This window comes from Sciurus vulgaris (genome assembly GCF_902686455.1).
Source record: "Sciurus vulgaris genome assembly, chromosome: 10".
NCBI lineage: Eukaryota > Metazoa > Chordata > Mammalia > Rodentia > Sciuridae > Sciurus > Sciurus vulgaris.
In genome coordinates, this window is record NC_136470.1 from 62,299,208 (window position 1) to 62,324,329 (window position 25,122).

A 25,122-nucleotide genomic window follows, 5' to 3' on the forward strand; every position below is an offset into this window, starting at 1 on the left:
CTTTGCCCATTTTCTCTATTGGTAATGTCTTGTAAGTTAGGTACCACATCACAGCCAGGATATGACATTGATACAGTCAAGACACTACAAGGTCCCCAGTTGGTTTTTTATAACCACACCCACTTCCTTCTCCCTTAACCTCTAGTAATCCCCGATCTGCTCTCTATTTGCATAACTTCATCATTTCAAGGATGTTACGCAAACATACTCTGGACTGTCTGTAGCCTTTGGGTTTGACTTTTGTCACTCAGCCTTGTTATCTGGAAACCCAAGTCCATCATTTTGTGTTTACCTCCTTCATCTCTGAGACTGGAGATCTGAGCAAAAGGAAATCCCAGGGATCACACTTGGGGTCCTGTGGTCCTAGCTAATCTGCTTTCTTCTTTCCTCTTTGCAGAGTCTACTTTTATTTGTCTTACGTGTAATGTACACAGGGTAGCTGAACTTAGTGGGAGGAATAGGAAAAAGTATGCCTACTTCATCTTCCCAGAAGCAGAAGTCAAGAACTTTGCTCTGGTGAAATCTAATTCCTTGCAGGGGGGCATCTTTCTGTGAGGCATCTTTCTGTTGAAAATTTTTACATTGGGTAAATTGCTGTTTCTCATTCAGAATTGCTAAAATCATATCCCAGCTCTGGGATCATAATTGAATTTTGAGAAAAGACAAGTTTAAGAAATGCTGAGTAGAATTAAAAAGAACAAGTTTCATATATATATATATATATATTTTTTTTTTTTTTTCTGGTTATAAAATAGCAGAGCTAGCACTTTGAAAGGTCATCTTGTTCATCAGACCCCAAAACCTGGGCCTAAATCATGTTAGGCAAGAGACAACCTTTATAATTTGTTCTGGGAGAAAGGTAAATGTGGTTTGTTTCCTAACATTATTCTTAGGTCTGGAAAGAAGATATACCATCTTTTATTTTGCATTCTTTATGTAAAACTTTGTAACATGCTTTTAAAATTTTAACACATGGTATTTTCATTGTGATATATCTCTCATAAATAGCCACATTACAGTACTTTCAACTGATATGTTTTTGGATAGTAGTTACTAATGAGCAGTGAAATATGAAGGTCAGGGCTTCCACTGCCCACTCTCCCATGGTAATGTGATAGTCCATTCTCCTTTTTTTTTTTACATAAAATTTTCCTATATCCTTAAAAACTACACATTTAAGAAATTCTTATTTTTTAAAAAAGAATAAGATAGATTTTCAAATGTGAAAAAGGTTGTGATACATCTCATGGACTGATAATGATAGAACAAAATAAATATTAAATACAATTCTAAAAACATTTTTATCTGTCATGTATTATACACTGTGGTCTTTCTGAAGAAACAACAAAATTTCTGAAATTTGGAGGAGCCAAAGTGAAAATGTAAACAGATGGCAGTGTTATTAGATTTTTGTCATGTTTTCTTAAAGGGAGCAATAGCATAATTTCTTTAACAGAGGAGGCTCAGGTACCTTTTGAATTTTCTTCTGAAACAGTTCCACATAAGAGTAAAAACATCTGGCACTTCTTTTCTTTTTGATGTTCTGTGGAACTAATAGTTATGTTGATCACATGAATTACCTTTCTTTACAGCCAGTGCTTCCATAGGGAGATGTGCATTTACCCCCTTAGACTGTTATGAGTCATTCATCATGGGCATTTTCTTTCAATTAATATCTTCTAGTATTTAAAAAATGGTTCACTTTTGACCTTAATTTCTTTTAACTAAACATCTCATAAGCCACAGTTCTGCCAGTTGATTTTAAATGGCAAAATGAAGCAAAAGGGCATCAGAAAAAGGACAATATACAGAGAATCCTAGCTAAATGGTACTTAGGACCAGAGATTAACTTGAGCTTGCCAAACAGAATGCAAGTAATAACTAGGTGGAAAAAGTATGCTTAGATAACATTTCTGGCTAAAAATTAACAGGATTAATTAAACCAAGTTATATTACTTCAGGCATGTTTGGTATAAAAGAAAATAAAAACAAACATTCTATATGATTTATATAATTTGACTTATGTTATTAAATATATTTATTAAATTTTTAAAATTAAAGATATTATTTCGTAAGTATATCTATTTTTCAAAAACCAGTGTCTCCTAAAATAGGGACACAGCTAGAAATAGTAGTGGATGGAAGCAATTGGGTGGGGGAGTGGTCACCACACAGGTGAGTAATAGTGAAACGATTAGGTGTGTGAGGAACTGATTTATGAGAGGAGATTAGAAGAACTGAATATCTTCCTGTGGGAATGAGTAAAGGTAGGAAATGATGGGCTCCTCAGGTATTTGGATGATGTATGACCTCATTAGGGTAAGACACTCAGAACCTCTGAAGTTTAATGTGGAGCCTCCGGCAATGTGAAGAGAAACCTGGGTTTTATGTCCAGGATGAAGTGTGTGCACTGGCAGTGGTGGAGTGGGGAGAATGGATTTATTTTGGACACTAGTACTTTCTAGAAGCTACTCCAGTGGACTTAATGTGCTCTAGGGAATATGTGTGCTTCTGTATTGGTGGGGATAGAGGGAACAAATGACAGTGAAAGATGGAAGAGATTCCTTCCTCCCCAAGTTACTATGGCAACTGGACAGAAATCTTCACATCTCTATCTTATCGTTACTCTAGTTATCTCCTCTTTACATCCTTTGTTTCTGAAGCACAGAAAAGCCAAATGCTTTGCATGGGGTCACACAGTTATAGAAGCAGGATCCCAACTCAAGCAGTGTGGCTCCAGATCTCAAGCCCCTGTGATACCTTGAAGAAAGGAGGATCATACAGATACAGAGTTTAAGCAGGGTGGCCTTGATCTCCTTAGAGTGTTTGTTTGTTTCATTGTATTTAGTGCATTTGAGACTTAAATACTGAAAATCAGTGAGTGGCAACCGTTGCCCTACTTATTTGCATATGTCTTATTCTCTTGATACATAGTTATTTATTACTACAGAGGAGAACAGATGGATATGATCCAAAGTCTTAATCTGCACTTAATGAAAGATCAATGAGCAGTTAGTTTTTGTCACATTATTGGTGACTCACCAATAAGCTGCAGTTTCCTCCAGAGCAGAAAGTCTCACGAAGCCATCACCTGCATTTGTTAGAGGCTCTCCTTTCCCACTCTACCCTACTGATGGGAACATACACGCATGCTGTACAATTTAGGGTGCAGAATGAAGTGCTTTCTTGAGCAAAAGCTTGAAGGTTGACTTGTCAATCCATAATATAAAATATTCTTTGCAAGACATTAAGCTGAACTTCTTGAAGATAAACCAAAACAATAAAACACCCTTACTTTCATGTACAGATTCTCAGTCAGATTATCTGTTCTAAACTGATGAAAAATACTTCTGAGGTAATGTTTCATAAATGTGAAGGCCAATTACAAGGCTAAAAGGCACTGCCTCCACACAATACTTGCCTCACTTCTGACACCTGCGTTCAGGAGTTTCCAAGACCACCCTCAGGTTCCATCATTCACTACAAGGACTCACAGAACCCTCTGCTTTCAGTGCAGTCATGGTTATTTATTACGGGGAAAGGATACAGATGAGAGACCAGCCATAGAAGGAGGCACAGGGCAGAGTGTACAGGGTTCCAGAGGTGACATTTTCATTGTCTTCACCCTGTGAATCAGGATGCATCTCTTCACCAACTTTGGGCTTGGAGTGTACTAGTACACACACGCCAGCGAAGCCTGACCAAGTTCTAATTTCCAGAGTTTTTATCATGACGTCATCATGTAGGCATGATTCAGTGATTAATTCATTGCCCATTTGGTTGATCCCAGTCTCTGGGTTGACTGTTACCCCACGACCAAAAGCTCACACACAGACTCACATAATTGGTCTTTCTAGAGTAGCCGCCCCTATCCTGTGATTATCAGGTGCAGCCAACCCTGCCCTTGACAATTCAATATGACCTAAGTCTAAAAGCAAAAGGCAAAGACCAGGCCTCTGTTTGGATGAGAGCAAATTCTTTATGACATATTAAGTAACTGAGATTTCCTTAGGAGGATTCTTAAGTTTCTCCTCTCCAAGTTTTGAGTCAGGCTTTTGCCTAAAATTAAGCACAATTTATCAATCATAATGGGTTTCTTCTGTTGGGAAAGGAAAAAGAAAAAGAAAAAAAATGTATCTCAAAGGTTTAATACAACATAGATCTATTTCTCCCTTATATAAGCTATTTCTCCCTTATATAACCATAGCTAGTGCAGGCCGATTATCGGGGCCATCTCTTCAACTCAGGATCCAGAGCAATGGAGCCAGCGCCATCTGGAGGGTCACTTTGCCAGGGCAAAGCAAGGCATTTAATGAATCGTGCTCACTGTTCATGCATTAGTGACACTCACTGCTTCTCACATTTCCTGGTCAGTGCAAGCCTGAAGTCTACATCTAGTTTGGAGATGGGGAAGAGAAGATACATTTTGTCATGTGCTCAGAAAGAGAGAATTATAAAAGGCCCAGCTACTACCACCAGGGATTTGAATCTAAAACCAAATACACTCACATAGAAGATTTTCAGCTATTGCTTCTTTTTCCTACTGACTATCCTAACCAGCATGTGTTGGTGAAATCCTGGGAATTCTTCATACTTGCTACCTCTTCTCATTCTGCCACTCATTTTAGACTGGAGTTTTTGACTCTTGCTGATGCACCTTAGGAATCTTTTCCTAAGTTTATTTGGAGCTGTTGGGATTCCTTGAAGAGGAAGACAGGTGGCCCATTTCTATGCAGGAACCTCATCCTTCTTCCTACCCAGGACCCGCTCGCTCTAGTCACAGTCTAGTTGCTGGTCTCTGAGCATACCATGATATTCCTCAATTCTGTACCCTTGATCCTGTGATTCCTTCAAGGACATACCCCACCTCCCCACTGCCCCAACACCCCACACAGGCCCATATTTATCCTTGAGGACTCAACTCAAATTCGTTATCTATAATTTTTGTGTATTATTTTCCCATATGTGAATCCATAGTTTTCCTGTAAACTTCTGTTATCATTGTTTCTGCAACTGATCACTTGTTTGTGCCTCCTGTTAAAGATTTGATGGTGGATACACTGTCACTTTTAAATCTATGTACCCTAACACATTACTAAGTAGCAAGTAACTTAATAGATCTTTGTCAAACTGAAGATTATGGAGACATGAATCCCTTGGGTTGACAAAAGAGGGAAGTAAAGCCATTCTTACAATCACAATACATGTCTTAAAAAGAGAAAAAAAAAATCTCATTTCAACTTATTATATCCACTCATTATAACCTTTTGTTGTGTGCAATAAATGACCCAACATATTTAGTTACAACAAAAGGATCTAACAAAGATTTTGCATGTGCTTAGGTCTCAGCAGTTGATTCTCTGCGTAATGCGTTTTTTTAATTCAGTGTGTTTAGTCCTAATGCCTAGATGGGCTGGTGTTGGGTATAGGGGAGAGGATGCATGTAAAAGGTGGATGGCTATGTGGCTGCAGTGGGGCAATGCCAGACACATTCCTCTGAAGAAGAAAGAAAGTTCTGGGGTCTAAAAACAGCCCCAGTCCACAATTTTTTTTTAACCTCTAAGAGAAAAACAATTGAATAGCAATATTTTTAGGTATTTTTTCTAACATCATGTGCTCCCTTCAAAGCTTTTTTTGACATATGTGGGATAGGAAGATGGAGGAAAGTGAAGGGAAACACAAATTTTTAAGTATTTTAAGTAATTTGATTCAAAGTAACCTACTCAAATCATTAGCACCAATGTTTCTGGTAGTCATTTGAGTATTTAGTCTTTGTACTGGTAGCTTTTGAAGAAAATGAATGATAGAGTGATGATTTGGGAAACCAAGTAGGATTTGGAGATCTCAAAGAGAGTACCTCCTGACTTTGCAGGTTTCCAGGTGAAGCTTCAAGGAAAATTGGATTTTAGGTAGGAGGCTATACATCTCAGTGCCAGGAGCAATCCCAGTTTGCACATGAGATTCCAGCATAATTATTAACACTGCCCTCTCTGGTTCTCAGAGAGTCCTTATTCATAATCATTACCCTTGTTTTGAGCCATACAGGATGAAGGGTATTGGTCTGATAAATAAGAAGAAACAAGATACCAGAATACAGAGGGCTGAAGGGAGAGATATCTAATGAGGGTAATTTCTGTTCAGGTTTTCCTTAAAAGGCTTCCTGAAGTGCTTTCTGAAATACCTTGCAGACTTTCTTCTGACGTACTTCTCCACATCAGTTTATTTTTCTTCAGTGTAGCTTTTATGGGGCCAGAGTGTCTGAGCACAGCCTGGATTTCTTTTAGACTTGTGGGCAGCATTGCTCTGTGTGTGTGTGTGTGTGTGTGTGTGTGTGTGTGTGTGTGTGTGTGTGTGTGATTCAAGCCCTGGACAGACTGGCTGTGAATGGGGTGATGAGAATAGAGAGACACATACCAGTAGACCAAACTTCCTGTGCACAAGTCTTTGAATACTGCATTTCACTGTCTGAAATAGCATTCATCATAAGGCTGGGATCATTTATTCCCTTTGGAATTAAGCAATAGCACTGGCAGCAAAAGAAACTATTTTGGGAAGGATGTGGGAGGAATTTTGCTATGCCTTCTAGTCTAGGCAGAAGTATCTTCCATGCTTTTGAAGACAGCAGCTTTCATTGGTTCAATGAAAACTGAAAACCTTAAGATAACCCTGAATGTAATTGATGCCAAGACTAAAATATGCATATAAAGATCTATGAAGATTACTAAAGACTGAGTTTAGGTGCTCTGACTAACAATCTAAATAGCGGAAAGGGAACGATTCTTTGGAGACTAACCTATAATACAGATGCTGTGGACAAAGGGTAAGATGACTTTTTGCTCCTGTCCCTCTCCTCACCTACGCCCTGGTAGGTTGTTTGTGTATTTCCATGTCGACTTTTCTTTATTGTTGGAGAAGTTTAAAATAAAGCAATGAATGTTGTGTCCCCTGTCACCTCTCCCCATAAAGCTGAAGTGGGTAGGGCTTGGCAGCTGGTGGCAGCCGCAGAGATAAATAAGCGCCAGGACGTCTGGATGGACAGGGTGCTGAAGATCCTGGGGCTGAGGATGCGTGGCTAGGAGTGCCTGTCCTGGGAAGAAGCCATGAGGACTGAGCTGCAGCTGGAGTCCAGAAGTTCAGGCAGTGGAAGGGAGGTGGGAACTAGATTAAACATCTCTTTGATCAAGCTATTGCCCCCTTTTTCAGGGGGGTACTTTAGAGGGTAGATAGAAGTCAGATATGCCTTACATGACTTCTAACTTGTCGTTTAATTGGGAGGTTTAATGGCAACTAGGGAGTTGGTCTGTTCCTATTTGACTTTTCTACTCACTACTACCTCAACTAATAAAAACTAACTGCATCTGAATTTTGCCTTTGCAAATTAGCTAAAATTGGGATGAAAACAGTAGTCCAGTGCTGGTTAATATTTTCATATTTTATACTGATCAGCAGTTTGGAAATATTTTTATATGAAGTAAGTGTTTTGAAGTCTCTCTTCAGTGTGCTAGATGTAATCACAACAGATAGTCTTTGTTTTGGGTTCTTTTTTTCATTTTGGCTTTGGAATTAATGTGAAGGGTAAATATGTTGAGGTTCCCCACCCCAAATAATGCTGTCTAGGTTTATGAGAAGCAATTTGTAAATTGCTTCCCATTGCTCACAATATGTAATTCATATATTTAAAATAAAAAAACATCAATGTCTATCTGTTTTGCATGAGTCGTGTGGTGAGGGGCCATTTAGTAAGACTATCGTAGACATCAATGGCTTATATGTTGATTTTTTTAAGCAAAGGAACTGCCATTTTATTTTACAGCTCAATGAATCAGTTTAATGATCTCAGAATTTGAGCTACACTGATATCTTTCTATTTGGACTTAACATAGAATTGTCATTTTAGTGCAACATTTGTAGTTTTTAGATAATTTTAATTATTCAAGAAAGTAGTAGAAAAGGTCTTTACATGATAACCAGGCACAAAAAAAACTTGTACAAATTTTGAAACACTTCAAGAAAATTGTGAAAACAGAAATATATCCTTTTTTTTTTTTTTTTTTTTTTTTTTTTTGTACAGGGGATTAAACCCAGGGGCACTTAACCTCTGAACCATGTGCCCAGCCTTTTTTTATATTTTATTTAGAGACATGGGCTTGTTGAGTTGCTTTAGAGCCTCTCTAAGATGCTGAGACTGGCTTTGAACTCGTATTCCTCCCACCTCTGCTTCCTGAGGCACTGGAGTTACAGGCCTGTGCTGCCATGCTGGGCAAAACAGAGATACATCTTTTAAATCAAAAGATACTTTAAGTACTTTTTTTCTCTTTGTGTGTCTAATAGTGAATAATATTTCTATATAGAAAGTTAGAGAATTAATTTGAAGCATCAGCGCTGTCTATAGTAAAGAAAGTGCTAGATACTATTGAAGGTAAATAAGTAGAAGACGGTAAAGGTTGGATAGGAAATGGAGATTTTAAACATCTTTGGAGTATTTACAGTACTAGGATATGCACTTAGAGTCAATCCTGGGATACAGAAACCAAAGAGGAGAACCAGCGTAGAGTTTAGGACAAAACCAAGCATTGCAAACAGTTTCATCTTAATCTTTAAAGGCATCCTTAAAAGGTGATACGAAGTCAACACCAGCCAAGTGTCTGTGGGTTGATAGCCTTTGGGTTAGGAGTTGTCTCCATTCTCACAAGTTCACTGACCTTGCCCTCCTCTCTTGCTCTAGGAGAGACAGCGTCTGGAGACTATCCTCAGTCTCTGTGCTGAGTACACAAAGCCCGACAGTCGCTTGTCCACAGGCACCACCGTGGCAGATGTGCAGAAAATCAACAGGGAACTTGAAAAGCTGCAGATCTCCGATGAGGAGTCCGTGTTTGAGGAAGCCTTGGTGTGCCCCGATACAAGATACAGGTGCCACCGGAAGGGCTCTCTCCACAATGCAGACTTGGCTGGCTTCGGGAGCCTCAGTCAGAGCAGTGCCAGCTTCCTTGCCCCCAGGAGCATCAGGAATGATGAACTGCTTGGCGACCTCACCAGGACTCCCCCAACACCCCACTCTGCCTTTCTGAAAGCTTCCAGCGAGTCCTCCTACCTGAGTATCCTACCAAAGGTAATGCCGGATAGCAAAGAAACCAGGATCTAGAGCCTAGGGATATACATGTGCTTTTGGCTGGAAACCAGAGATTTTATGACACAAATTTTCCAGAACGTTTTCAGTGAAGAATCAATGTTAAGAGGTAATTAGCTGAACAAGGTTTAGCAAATTAGTAACCAATATAAAGTAACCAATTCACACTGTAAAAAATGTAACAGTATAGATGAGTAGAAAGAAGTTTCTCCCTCTGCACTCCCAGTTGTACACCTGAGAGATGAGTATAGTTAGATGTCTTACCTGTCTTCCTAATATTTTCTGTTCCCAAACAACTGCATATTATAGACATAGGCACACATATGCACACACATGGTTGTATGCATTTTTCCCTCACTAAATATCTTGGACATCTTTGCATATTAGTACATATAGCCCTATCCCATTCTTTTTAATGGCGAAAGTTAATTCTATTGTCTGTAGATGCCATGTATGCTATTCACAGTTGTTTTGCTAATGAAACCCATAGGCAGCCAACATTCTAGGATACATATTTTTGTGCATTGTGAAAATGCATCTGTAGGGTCACTTGCTAAATGTGGAGTTACTAGAGCAAAGAGTTTGTATAATATTCATTTTAATCAATATTTCCAAATTACACTCTCTAAAAACTGTATTTCCATGTGACACTGTCGCTGATAGTTTATGAACGTACTTTGTTCTTCATACATTTGCCAAAGTTACATATCAAAATTTTTCAATCCATCAAATTGATAGGTATTTAAATTAATCTTTAACTCTACATAAAGTAGGGCATATGTTCACATTTAAATTGCTAATGGTATTTTTCAATCCACTTTTTAAAAATTGTTTTGTCCTGTGTTTTATTGAATAGTAAGAGCTGTTGTAGGCAAATTTAGGCTTTTATCATGAGTGGTTATACCACTGACTTTATGTTTTGTTTATTTGTTTGTTTTGTTTTGCATGTAAGAATTTAACATTTATTTGTAGTCATAATTATTACTTAGTTTTCTGATTGTATATTGGTTTAAAAATGTCTTACCAAATTTAGGATTTCCTAGATTGGGTTAGAAGGCAATCTTTGTTTTTATTCTTCTTCTTCTTATTATTATTAGTAGTAGTATTTTTGTACAGGTTAAGAATTTTTTTTCTATAAAGACTTTAAAATGTCCCCTCAACTTTTTTCTAAAAAGGAATTGAAGGAGCTTATAATAAAAGATAAATATAAATATATATACATATGTATATAATTAAACTAAAATTAGACACCAAAATAAAAGGAAAAAACACTGCCATAATTATAAGGTAGATTTATTTATTTAAGAATAAATAGGATTAACTAATCCTATTTATTCTTAAATAAGTAAATAAAGATTAGTTAAGTGATCTTACCATTAAGTTCCACTTTGAGATTCTTGGCAATTATGACCACAGAACAATGACAACAAAAAGGATACCTCAGTGAATTTTTGTTATAAGGGAAGGATACATACTGATTTTTTGAGAAAAACATCATGGTGCTAAATTCTGATAGTAATTTATCACACAGAGCATATTCAGGGGAGTTTGTGTGTTTGTTCTTCATTTTTGTTTGACTTCAGCAACACTTACATTCGATGTTTCTGGTCAGAAGTTCTTATCTGCCCACCAAGTTCTTCCATCATACACATCAGGGCTTTGGACCCTTAAATCCAAGTTGGACTTCAATCCCTTCTCCACATGGCTGTATTTACCTTACTAATTCCTATTTGAGAGAAAGTCTGAATAGGACATCTGTCTTTATTGCTAGAAAATTGAAACTGTTAGAAATTAGGATGGGAAGAGGAATGGTGCATGGAGGAGTCAAAAGTTGTCAGTTGTTCAGGCAAAGTATTTGGCCCAGTTGAAAAATTGGGGCTGTTGTCAGTCATTGGGTTTCCTTAGATATCTGTGACTTACTTTTCATCTACAATTTTTCCACATTTCTTCCTTGGTGGAGATCTGCTCAATTTTGTTAAAAACATTGAGCCCTATGCTGTCTCTGGAAGACTGCTTTGGGAGACAGGTTTCCTTCTGGAGAAGTCTTTGACAAGAGAGCTGTTGATGTGTAAACAAGCAGATCCTGGCAGACATTTTTAATTTCTCAAATATACTCTTGTGGAACAGGAGGCCTCAGAAGCTGAGAGCACCATCCATTGTCACAAGAGACATAAGACCTGCTTCCTTTAGAGACAGGAAACTTCAGGGCACCTCAGGTTACCCTGCAGCAGCTTATAATGCAAGTGAGAGGCTGATAGGTCTAAAGGAATGTGTTTTCACTTACTACTTTTCAAAGACAAGCAGACAAATATGGGCTCAAAAAAAAAAAAAACAAAAAAACAAAAACCCTGACCATTTGTTTCAGATATTCTTCTCCCAGTAATCTGTTCACTGGATTATTGGCTTAACAAAGTATAATATTCATTATAATCAATCCAGTGATAAATGTGGAAGGGAGAAATATGAAAGCCACTCTAAATTCATTTAACTAAATTAAGTTTTTAACGTTATGTAGGAAGCCAGAGATTCAGCAGTCTGGAGCTTACTTTACCTAACACCTATGCATAGGAGCTTGGAAATAGGCTAAGTTTAAAGGGCCATAGTGAACCCCTCAACCACCACCTGAGGCAAAAACTGAATGGAGTAGTTTCTTTCTACCTCCTCTTTCTGACCAGTTGTTCCATCTACAGTGGAAAGTTCTGCACACAACTCCTTTGATTACAAGAGGGTTCTAACAAGAGATCTGTAAAAAAAGGGGACAGGTGGAAAGTATCTTCTCCCTACTGTCTCTCACCTTTCTCTGTGTGGATTAGGTTACCTCAAAGATGGCATATTTGAGGATGCACACACATGTATAATGTGCTTATTAAAACATGTCACTATATCAGGGGTTTCTATCCATTACTATAAAAATCCCAAAGAAATTAAAATGAATTTATGTTTAAAATTTCACTTCTTTTTCTGTCACCAAAAACAATTGAGTGGCTGCTGCACCTTGACTCTCTATAGGGTTTCTTTATTTGATTAATTACTAAGATTACAATATTTTCACCTCATTCTATCACAAACGTGCAGTCCTAAAATGCCTTTTGATTTTTCTCCTTATACATAGCAAAAAAAAAATCTCACAGACATTTCCTAAATGCCATTTATTTCTATAAATAGCTTTTATTGTTTTAGCAACTTCAAGTTTTTAAAAATTTTGAGGTATGTGCAAATACCCATTATGGTCACTCTTAATTATCTTCATTTCCCTACTTACTTATAAAGTTTATCATTTGCAGATTGTTCAGTTGTTTTGTCTTAATGCTTTGCTTCCACCACTGAGAGAGATATTTTTAAACCGCCTTGGAAGTAGAAATCTAATATGTAATGTTGACCCAACAGGATGTTAGCCTTCCTGAGCTTTCCTGCTGGGATGACTGTCAATGATTCTGGAATGCCGTTCACTCTGGCAGGCATTCCTCATGGCCTGAAATAAGTGCCCAAGTATTAAGACAATGAGCTTCATTGTTTGTGATAAAAAGGTCAGCAGTTGTTTTATTAGCTGGTAAAATATTGGATTTGAGATGACAATTAAACAGCTAAATGTCAAAGCTTGGAAAAACTGGGTTTCTTTATTCTAATTAACCTGAGATATTGGATGCTCTATCATTTAATCTCCTTAGGTAGCTACAAAGTAAAGAATAAAGAATATGAGTAAAGAAAACAAAATATGACATGATGGAATGTTTTTTAAAGTTCTCAGGATTGGTAAATAAATTAACCTAGTGAGATATAAGTAAATTTCTACAGTTATTTTGGCTTATCTGAATATTCTGTTTAAGGATTAGGGAGCAATCTTCAATAATTAATTGGATTGCTATTTTCAATCTTTAAATTTGTCTAATTGTTGACTTATTCAAAATATTCTTTCTTTTTCGAAGAAAGATAAAAATTAAATACATAGTATTTTAATACCAGAATGTCAGAAAGCCACCACCAGGTGATACCCAAGAGAGTTAACTTGAAATTCCAGGGAGAAGAGGCTCTTTTCACTTTACTACATTCTCTTCTCAAACAATAGGCAGTCATATTTGGGCTGTGTGTATGATCCACAATATTCCTTTCTTCTTTGAGTATTTGCCATTAACTCTGCTCAAGACTCTAAGTATGCCCTTGTTCACCTTATTTGTTTGTTGAGTTTCTCATTCCTTGCCATGGAACTCAGTTTTCCATGAAATAAATAAATGGTTGCAGTGTCCTGTTTTCAGGCATAAGACCCACTTGATCCACATAGTATCTTAAACATTATCTAAAAGAAGGGACCAAGACAGCAAACAGTACAGTGACAAAAAGTGAAACATCAACTGGCAACATTGAATGTGTAGTTCTAAATCATTTGGGGAATCACCAGAGTGATGTGCCCTTGTTTTCCCAACTTGCATTGAAAACGAAATAAAAAAGCATGAATGCTCATTTGCAGATAACCCTAGTAGTGACACCAACAGTTTGCCTAGAGATTCAAGAGGCTTCCATAGGTGATGAGAAAGAACATGGAGCTTGCAATGAAGGTAGCAGCAGTCCTGAGAAATCCTGGAGGAAGATGTCTAAAGTCCTCTCTCAGTTCTAGTTCTCTGTTGTGTCAAACCTCTGAAACATTGCAGAAACCACCTTAATTTCTCCATACTATTTCAATATCTTCCTTCTCTTTTTAACCTCTTAGTTCTTTTAGCTTTAAAGGGATATGGTTTGTGCATTGAGGTTGGTTTACTCAAGCTTATCTAAGGATGTAGCTGCTGAGGATGGCATATCTCTATGGGAAAATGTATCAGAGTTCCTAAACAGTCCCAGGGATCCTTTGGGCATCTGCATGGGCATGGAGGTTGTGAGACTGTAGGTCTACAGCTGGTTTTTAAGTCAAATCAGGAAACTGTAGAACTGAAGCATGAGCAACCTATTTCTGTGTTGATTAATTTCAGACCCCAGAAGGAATAAGTGAAGAACAGAGGACTCAGGAGTTGGCTGCAATGGAAGATGCCCGAATCACAATTCTGAACAACCTTGAAGAACTTGAACAAAAAATCAAAGATATAAATGACCAGATGGATGAATCCTCCAGAGAGGTATAAACTATGGACTCACCCTCTCCTTTTTTCCTGTAGCTTAAAAACATTTCTGCTCACTCGGACAGTTCTCTGAGGCCAAATACAGAGAGGTCAACACAAGCAAGCACTTATTCAATGGGTACCATGTATAGAGTTAAAGTGCCCTAGTCTACGTTCCTTTATTTTCTTTCTGTTCTTTTTTTCTTAATTAGATGAGATAAACATATTAAGCCATCTTTAATAAGCTCTAAGCCAACTTTCTCTTAACTAGTACTATATGTGCATTCTGATCACAGAATCTGTTAGCTGAAGTATCCTGGATTTAGGTGTTCAGCTTCAAATCTAAGAAACATTTTTCTGAGCATGTTACTTTGAGTCAGATATCATGCTAGCACTATAGAGGGATTCCACACATGAATTAGACATAAGCCCAGATTTCTAAAGATTTGCAAAACAGGGAACAGATAGCACATATTCTATAACTCTAATAGAAGATGGTGGCAGTTTTATGTTACCACCACGGAGTGAGAGCACCTAATTATTCCTGGGCAGGATCTGCATGTCTTTTCTTACAGATGGTGCCAATAGCCCCATAAGTAGTAAGGGGACTGCTCACCTGTCATCTTGTGCATGGACTCCGAAAGCCCCTCCTGCCAGTATTGCGAGGAATGCAGGGCTCAAGTGCTGGGCTGGGGTAACTTTCACTCCTTATGCCCTAAGGACAAAGACAAGGCTGTTCCCAGAGTGGTTTGTGACAAGGCTGTTTCCAAAGTGGGTTGTGCTTGAATCTAAGCAAGTAGGCAAAATATCTCTGAAAAGTAAGCAGAAAGGGGGTTGTAGCAAAAAAGTTAAGTGACAGGATAGCAAGATTTCTTAGCAAATATACTCTGGGCTCTCCAGCTTTCTTATATAGAAATCCAAAGTCTCACATGGGCTCTTTGGTGTGCTATCTCTGTCCCACAATCTGGCTATATGGTAGTACTTTGGGAAATTTTTATCTATTAAACTGAGCCAATGCAGTGAGCAGTTGAGAATATTCCTGAAGGTGAAATGTTTCTGAGTTTTGTTTTATGTCCTTAGTTGGATATGGAATGTGCTCTTTTGGATGGAGAGCAGAAATCTGAGACAACTGAACTTATGAAGGAGAAGGAGATTTTGGATCATCTAAACCGGAAAATAGCAGAACTGGAAAAGAACATTGTTGGTGAAAAGACCAAGGTAAAAGAAAATTATATTTGAATGCAATTTTTTCTGGTTAAAGCTGTGGTTTCCTTTGCTTGAATTTAAATGCTAAATGGAATTACCATAATCTTGGATTTGTGTGTCACGTTCCTGGAGATAGTAGCACTACAGAAAAGTTCTAAGATCTCACACGGTCATAAACTAAGAACTGTCAGGTACTGGGCAACTGAGGCTGGGAAAGCAGAGATCATATAATTTGCAAGCTGATATTTCATGGCAGCTAATTCTACTTGAGGTGAGTTGCATTTTATTTTTCCATCAGCTTTTCTGCACTTTTGTTTCCACTCATTTTTAGAAGACTTTTTTTCCTTCTTTTTTTTAAATATACTGAACTTTTATTTTTTAATCACTGTTGCCCTGTAGGGTAGCCTTTGGAATATTCAAATAGGATTGCCTCTTTTTATTTTTCTTTCTATTAAAAAGATGAATGGGAGTCATTTATCTTACCTATCTTGCCTTGCTGTTGTATCCAATGCAAGTGCACTGCTCTTTGAAGATATATTGAAGTTTTCAGGGGGGCGTTCTCACACACTGCCAAGTGAAAATAATCTGTGAGACACAGGTGACACTTAGCTTGGATGAGGTCTTATTTATACATTTCAGGCTACAACCTGAGTGTTAGCTGATATCTACTAGGGGAAATATGGAAAATTACCTGCAGATTTTAGAATTCAGGATGTTAGTTTGTCTGTTTCAATTTGTCCCCTCCTCTGGGAATATTGTAAATTTCTCTCTTGTCAGTTAGCTACAGCAAACTAAACCTGAAATTAAAAATAAAAGTCCTGTTTGGGAAAATAAAAAGCAAACAAGCTTTAGCACATTCTTTATTACCCATTATGTTCTCCACTAAGCTGAGAAAAAGAAAAATGTTCCAATCTGAGTAAGTTCTAGTGGTCACGTGTGGAAAGAATTTCTTCTGAATGTGACTTCCTTTTTAGGCGCTCATGTATTTGGGCCTACAAATAAGGGCATTTGATCTTGATGCCAAAGAATGAGCTCAAAAATGATATTGTCAGAAATGGAAAGTTGCATTAAAAGCTACACATCAATTTATTGGTTGCCTACATGTCAAAATTAAACTGCACAGCTTTTTCACATTAAACTTTGTAGGGTTGGCTTTAGCTCAAGAGGTTACTTCCTCATGCTGGGCTACCCATCCATCATATTAAACTTTATGTATGACCATTCTACCTCCAGCCTTTAAAATAGTACAGAATCTATTTGAAAAGTGAGTACATTTTTCTTTAGTAGCCTACAGCCAAATCAAAGGATTTATTGTCTAAAACTGCAGTGCACTGGGATTCAGTAAATAGCTTATGTTTTTCAAAGACTGCATTGAAACAGCCAGAAACTTTTGATGGAGACATCAAATGCCTTATCTGGGCATTTATTGTTTACAACAGTACTGCTTAATTCAAGTCGTATTTACTAATATTGTAATATCAGTAAATTGGCAATACTATAGCATTAGTATTGATACTATGGTATTAATAGTGTTATTCATACTGTGGTATCAATACTATAGTACTAGTGAATACAACTTGAATTAAGTAATACTTTTATAAAGACATATTGAAAAACTTGTGGGACATAGGAATGGTGTACCGTGCTCCCTGTGAATCTTCTGCCTTCTTCATTCCAGTTATTTATCTTTGTATAACTCACTAATGACACAGCCTACAAATTCTATTTGTCCATCTATCATTAGCATCAATTCTGCACAAAAGTGAAGCAAGTTGAGTCAATGCTAAATCTCACTTCCTGGGGAAACTGCCATGTTTTCCAGACCCAAGGTGGAGAAGAACTTTAGGAACATGAGCAGAAATCACCCTGTCCCTTCTGTTTTGTTTTGGGGCTTAACAGAAGCTATGCAAGTAAAGGAGAGTGCAGGGGCTTAAAGTATAGCACCCGCTCATGCAGCTGTTAGGAGATTAGTTGGTCTTGGCAGGTGGAATTATTATTGTCTGTCATCAGATAGTATGAAAAATGGCAGAAACTGGCTTTGGGTAAAGGGCTCCAGAAAATGATGAAGGGAGTGGAAAGAAAGGCTGGACTAGATAATGTTACACTCTTCTTGAAAACCAATCTTAAATAGAGACTCAACACTGCTTGGCAGCATTGTTATGATTCTCAAATAAGCTTGTTCTGCCATTTTATGACACAGCTATTTTGTACCTTCACTCTCTTCAAATCTCTGGCCCATTTTCCTCCCACTGACTCAAAAATTATCTCACCACCTGCTTCAGTGAGAAATTGGAAGCATCCAGCCTTCTCCTCACCAAGGAAGGTGTTCTCCTCTCATCAAAGACCAGTCCTTATGGATGTGCTCTGAGTGTCATCCCATCCCACTTTCTCAAGCCTTCAGTCCTTCTGCACGAACCCTGTCAGTTTACTGTATTTTGCTGCCAGCATGCCACCAGTATTATTTAAAAAATTATCATCACTTAAAAACAAGCTACGACCCTGTAATACAAAAATAAATTACTACCTTATCTCTCTCTTCTTTGCCATAGATAAACTTTTCAAACAATTTTATGAGTACACAGTGTCTCTTCTTCTTCATTTCCAAATTGACCTTTCTTTTCACTGCAGTTGGCTTAAGCCTCCACTAATCCATCAGTTTTCTCCTTTTAAGAGTATGGAAGACCTCAGTGCTTCCTGGCCCACTGATTGCTTTCCAGTACTCTGGTGATCAGACTCCAGAGCAGCATTCACTAGAGAGGACAGCTCCTATTCTTGGCTCTTTCTCCCTCCTCCCCATCTTTACCCCTGTGCATCATACTCATGGTTTTCCTTCTGTTCTTCTCTCTGGTCCTATGCATGTCTCTAGCCCGTGAAGCTTTTCTGAACTTCTGACTCATCCTGCAGCCTCCCCAACATCTCCACTCAAGATACTGCACAGTTATTTCCTGTTCAATACATCCATAGCTAAACTCTGATCTCAATCTTCTCCTTGCCTCTACAACAACCTTCCCTCCCCTTGGTCCAGTTTTCTCAGCCCCGGAAATTGCATCTCTGCCCTCCCATGGGTTCAAACAGAAATCCAGAAGTTGGTCTTGACCCTTGTTTCTCCATCACATACAGCTGATCACTAAAGTACATCTCAATTACTTTGTTGTCTCCACATGTTCAATAACTGCGTTCTCCTAAATCATCAAAGTCTCTTCCTTAGTCCCTTTCAACTTCCCCCCTCAGCATTTTCTCTTTGCAGCAAATGAAGCATGGTGATCTAAAAATCAAAAGAAAACAGAAATGAGATCATAGAAATCTTTGAGATGTGGCACTCTGGATTGTGCCCCACTGTACTCTGTGAAATCTACATTCCTTGCTGTTGATCTGTCACTAGTCTTTCTGTCACCACCTTTCCCATACTTCACACCATCCTCACCTTGGCCTTCTTTCTCTAGTTCTAAGATCCACCCACAACCCCGTCCCATGTCCCTAGGTCCTTCATGGACACTGTTTCTCCAGCCTGGGATTTCCTTCTCCACATTCCGTGCTTTCATTCTTTCTACTTTCAGGGCTCAGGTGCCCTGTCAGTTCTTCATAAAAAATCTTTCCCAGACCTTTCTAGTTGAGTTTATGTTCTCACTGCTGTACTTTTTAGACCTTTTACTTTTCATATTTTATGATTTACATCTGTTTGGGGTCTACCAAATATTTATTTTTCCCTCTAGCCTGTGAAATAGAAGAAGGCATTGTGATCCACTGTTTATCCAGCCTGTAGGAAGTGCCAAAATACTGCCCAGTATGCTTTGGGAATATTGTCCTTGGATTTGCCTGCTAACCGCTAGGCCAGGCTGGGCATTACAAGAAACACAGAGCCAAACACCTGCCAAAGAGCTATGTGTGGCCAGGTTTCAGGACAGCTGCTGTGAGCTGCCTAAGTGCACATGCCAGGGGCCCTGTAATCACGCTGCCAGTCCAGCCAGAGCGTAAGACAGAAGGAGGAAGTGGCCTTTGCCCTTTGGATCACGTTTCCCTTTCCATACACCTGTTGCTGTGGTCAGATATAAACTGTGGAATGAGAAGAGCAAAACCTGAAAAGATATCCCTGTTGGGCAAGTTCCAGTTCAGATGTTGATAATACATCCTGTCATCTTGTCCCTAGCTTTTTGTGGACAGGGCCTTGTAGCCTCAGAGTTCAAATCTTGGTATGAAATAATTAACGTTATTTTCTTGGTTCTTGACTATGATCTCCAGTGTTATTTCTTTTAGTTGATTTGAGAACTATTATTTTATTTCACATATTTAATAAAAATGAATGCATATTATATGCAATTACTATTTATTATGTCACACAAAACAAACTATAGATATAATTATATACACAACATCATATATAGACAAGATTTTTTATTATATATTTATTGAACATTTTACCAGAGGCTCTCTGGGCTGACCTTTCACTGTTATAAGCATTAATTAGCCTGTTTCCATGTGACTTTAAGCTAAAGTCTCCCTGCCTGTTATGTTCTCAGGTAGTAGCCATCTCTCCAGTATAAACATGGATAAACCCTGAACAAATATGAGTATCTGACTTGAACATAAACGCAGATGGGATGTTTATTTGGTGAAGCACTAAGCAAAGAGACCATCAAGTGAAAGGACAGGAAAATGTTATCACTGCCCTAGTTATCTGTTTTAATTTAATAGGTTTGGTGACAGAGTAGGGAGACCACCAGCCCATGAAGCTCAGTCTGGGCAGTCTTTCCTTCACTGACACTCCACAGTCCACTATAAGCCCAGTTTTCAGCACCTTCTGAGAAAGTACAGACGTGTGCATCTATTTATGTAGGTTTTCTTTCTCTTTTTGTCTATTTTTGAGTACATTGAAAATTTGGAATTAAAAGTAGTTTTCCAATTTCCTCTAGTTTTAGATTATCTGTTTCATCTATGCTCCTTTAGCATGTAAAAGTCAAAATTCAGTTGTGATGAAATCAAATAAAATCTTAAAGGCTCCACTTCCATTTTCTTACTGAAGTCTTTCCATTACCCAGATGTTAATCATAAAGCTCAAACCATCCTTTTGTTTATGGGCAAACATTTTGCGTCTTTACATGGATATATTGTGACATTTCATAGTCACCCTGGACTGTGCACTTGTATAGCCACACATAATTAACTATGAACTGAAACTTAGCTTATTCTCCATATGATATATTCCTAAAGTGAAAGCTGAAATTTTGACTTCCTAATTTTTCTACATAAGCATATATATTACTAAGTAGCTAAACCTTATTCTCCATTATCATCTTGCCCAACTACCTGTTACTTCCTCCCATCCTTCCTTCAGAGTCAGGGGAAGGCAATGAGCCTGGCCCAGATTCCTGAACAAGTGTTCATGCCTCCCAAGTACAGAGCATTTGCCAAGGACCCAGCCCTTCCCATGCCTCTTTCTTACATTTCAAAGTTAGCTCCCTGGCTAGAGGAAGTGGAACTATATTGTGGGATTTGGGGATTAAATCAACAGGATTCCAGATGGAGGTTATTTTTTTCTGGTGCTTGCTTATTATGTAAGTCTTCAATGTTCTAATTTGCTGACTTTTTCTACGCTAAACATCCATCAATCATATAATTAAAATGTCAAAGCCAAAGGAAAAATGTCCTCAGAAATAAGTAGAAGGATGTACCGCTTTAAGGAAAAACAATGGATTCCCAATTTGTTGACATGAATCCATATCTTTCCTTTATAATTCCAAAAACTGAAAAGATTTTGCGGAAAAAAGTGTCTTGTAAAATTGGCTTTCATAAGTGTAGCTACAGAAATAGTAATATGTTTTATTAAAGAGTACTGCCCCCGACCTCACTGGAAATGCCATTTAATATGTGCAATATGAACAGTGCTGTCTGCATAAAATTCAGAATATCCTGAGATTCAAAACACTTCTGACCTTAAATAGTATTATGGTATATGTGTATATACAAAGTCACCAAAATCAAAACATTAAACATGCATTTGTATACATCAATTATACTTCAATAAAGCTGTTTAAAATAGTTTCAGCAATCTCATTCATGAGAGCCTCGAAAATAAAAAACAAAAAACAAAACAAAAAAAACCTTAGGAATAAATCTAACCAAGGAAGTGAAAGCCCTCTACAAAGAAAACTATAGAACATTGAAGAAAGAAATGGAAGAAGGCACCAGAAGATGGAAAGACCATCCATGTTTATAGATAGGCAGAATTAATGTTATTAAAATGGCCACACTACCAAAAGCAATATACAGATTTAATGCAATCCCCATCAAAATACCAATGACATTTTTCACAAAATTAGAAAAAACAATCCTAAAGTTCATTTGGAAGAATAAAAAACCCAGAATAGCCAAGACAATTCTAGGCCCAGGAAACAATGCTGGAGTCATCACCATACCTGACTTCAAGTTATACTATAGAGGTATAGTAATAAAACTCCTTGGTACTGGCATAAAAGCAGACATGTAGACCAGTGGTATAGAATAGAAGACAGAAACAAACCCACACAAATATAGTCATCTGATCCTTTGTAAAGGTGCCAAAAACATACACTGGAGAAAAGACAGTCTTTTTAACAAATGGTGCTGGGTAATGGTTATCCATATGAAAAAGAATGAGATTAGATCCATATCTCTTACCCTGCACAAAAATCAATTCAAAATGGACCAAAGACCCAGGAATTAGACCAGAAGCTTTTCCTAGAAGAAAGCATAGAATTACTCCAGTATAGACACTGGCAACAGCTTTCTCAATAGGACTCCTAAAATTCAGGAAATAATGCCAAGAGTTAATAAATGGAATGGCATCGAATGATAAAGCTTCTGCACAGAAAATGAAACAATTAAGAAAGTAAATAAACAATTAAGGATTGTAAAGAAAGAAACTACAGAATGGAAGAAAATCTTTGCTAGCTACTTTTCTGACAGGATTAATATCTGGAATATATTAAAAAACTCAAAAAACACCAAAAAATCAAATAACCCAGTTAAAAAATGGGCAAATGAACTGAACACAAACTTCTCAAAAGAAGAAATACAAATAGCCAACAAATATATGAAAAAATGTTCAACATCATTAGCAATTAGGGAAATGCAAATAAAACCTACACTGAGATTTCATCTCACACCAGATAGAATGGCATTCATCAAGAATAAAAACAATAATAGATGCTAAAAAGAATGTAGAGAATGAGGAACAATTTTACACTGTTGGTGGGATTGTGAATGTACAGCCACTATGGAAATCAGTATGGAGGTTCCTCAAAAGATTAAGCAAGGAACCATCACATGACCCAGCTATACCACTCCTCAGTATTAATCCTAAAGACTTAAAGTCAGTGTACTCTGTTGATACAGGCATATCCATTTTTACAGCACAATTCACAATAGCCAAATATGGAGCCAGCCTAGGTGTCCATCAATGGATGAATGGATAACGTGGTATGTATACACAAAGGAGTTTTATTTAATCCTAAAGGAATATGAAATTATGTAATTTTCAGGAAAATGAATGGAATTTGAGACCATTATGTTAAGTGAAGTAAGCCAAATTCAGCAAGTCCAGGGTGGTGTGTTTTCTGTCATATGTAGGATCTAGAGAAGAAAAAGGAAAAGAAAGGTGGGTGGGAATCTCATGAAAATTGAAGAAATAGCACTAAAGTAGAGGAAAGGGACCGGGGGAAAGAAGAAGGAAGGGATAGGAAAAATACCTGATGAAAGATATTGGTCAAATTAAATTGCAATATTGTGTGCGTGTGTGATTTGTAACAACAGATCCCACCATTATGTACAATTATAATTCACCAGTTTAAAAAATTGTCCGAAAAAAGTTTCAGAGCTATGATTATAGCCCAGTGGTAGAACATCTGCCTCGCTTGTGCGAGGCCCTTGAGTTTGATCCCTAGCACTGCAAAAACTGGAAAAAAACTTTAGATTTGTGAGTATAGGTCTAAAATAGTTGACTCATCCTTGAAGCTATGAAGATGTCTGCCTCCCACAGGTTTGAAGAACTTGAAGGAAAGGAATTCTTAGGGTATATGGAGAGGACTTTGAGTTGACTTCCACTAAAAAGAGTGACTTAGGGACTACAAACATTAACATATCACTGCACCTGTTCCAAACCTGAGCCACAGTTTCATGAATAGGAAGTTCAGTTATGTTTGAATTTTGGATAAACAGAAAATAAGTTTTTTTGTAATTTTGTCCCAAGCAATATTTGGAATATATTTACATTCAAAGATCATTTTTTTCATATGAAATTAAAATTTAACCAGGTGTCCTCTCTTACTTGGCAGTTCTATAAGTTAATAGATTAAGCATCTTTTCAGGGTAACCTTAAACCATCTGCTTATTATTATGAGTATTGCATGCTTAGATATGATAAAATGATTCTAAATATTGGCATTTAAGAATTTTTTGTGTAGCATTGGAATTCACAGAGAGCCAACAAGTTATATTTCAGTTTCTTTCTTCAAGAATACTACTGAGAAGAGAGAAAACTTATGTTATTGTCTTCTAACCATAAGATCTGGCTAAATAAGTAGTCCTATGATGAGCCTTGGACATTTAAAATCACTCAAGATTACTGGCAACTCCTGTATATACAAGTTCAAATTATTTAGGGTAAACTTATAACCACTCCTGAATATTTGCATCAAGTAGGTGCTCTGCCTCCAAATTTGAGATCTATCATCCCTTGATTTATTAGCAGTATTTAATTAGAATGTAAAACAATTGGGATACCACTTGTAAGAACTTTTATACTATGAAGAAAAGATAGTAGGCACTAAGCACAATTTTTGATGATCTTGAATTAATGCCTTGTGTCAACATTAGAAAAATCAAGTCATAATTGCTGTGTCACTCACATAATCCTTGGTGGCTGTCAGTGATTCTCACCCTGCTACCTGGTATAAAACTTGGAAAGATTTTTAGAATGCTTCTTACAGTCTTTGTGTTCCATATTTGTGACCCAATCAATACAGGTACCTGGAACGTTATATATGTAAAAACTCAGGTTATTTTAGTGTGCAATCAGGGTTGGGAATCACAGAGCTAATAGAACTGTGCAGTATAAGGAGAACGATAATTTCCTCTTTTCTCTGCCTCTATTCTTCTTTTAATCTTTATTGAATAAATGAACAGACATATCACTATGAAAGTAAGCACAGTGAGCCATCTGTTTCCTTGGATTCTCCATTCACCAGTTCAACTAACAAGTATCAAAAATATTCAAAAAATATACATCTATACTGAGCACATAAACACTTTTCATTATTCCCTAAACAATACAGAGTAACAACTATTTGTGTAGCATTTACATTGTATTAAGTATTATAAGCAATTTAGAGATGGTTTAAGGTACATAGGAATATTTGTATAGGTTATTTGCAAATTCTATGACATTTTATATAAGGAACTTGAGCATCCACAGATTTTGGTATCCTTGGGAGTCCCAGAAATAATTCCTCAAAGATACTCAAGGACAACTGTATATGACAAATTTATGTACTGATTTATACTTTAATTTACCCCTGAATAATTTATCATTGGCCATATGTGGATATGGAACTTTAGGAACATTAGTCTTAAATATATAAAATAGGTAGAATCTGAAAATGAGTTTGTGTCCAAGCTGGACTTACAGTACATCAGGAAGACAAGTCAACGAATAAACAGAAGCAGTTT

At 37.3% G+C, this 25,122-nt stretch overlaps 1 protein-coding gene across 16 annotated transcripts in view; it reads left to right on the forward strand.

Annotated features, from left to right (window-relative positions):
- The window catches only part of PHLDB2 (pleckstrin homology like domain family B member 2), a 196,487-nt gene that overhangs the window by 129,994 nt on the left and 41,371 nt on the right, over positions 1-25,122 (forward strand). For all 16 annotated transcript variants that reach the window (XM_079101422.1, XM_079101412.1, XM_079101420.1 and 13 more), the window contains 3 exons: positions 8,726-9,109; positions 14,089-14,232; positions 15,295-15,432. In XM_079101422.1, coding sequence (XP_078957548.1) covers positions 8,726-9,109; positions 14,089-14,232; positions 15,295-15,432 — 666 coding nt within the window. The remainder of the gene's footprint in view (positions 1-8,725; positions 9,110-14,088; positions 14,233-15,294; positions 15,433-25,122) is intronic.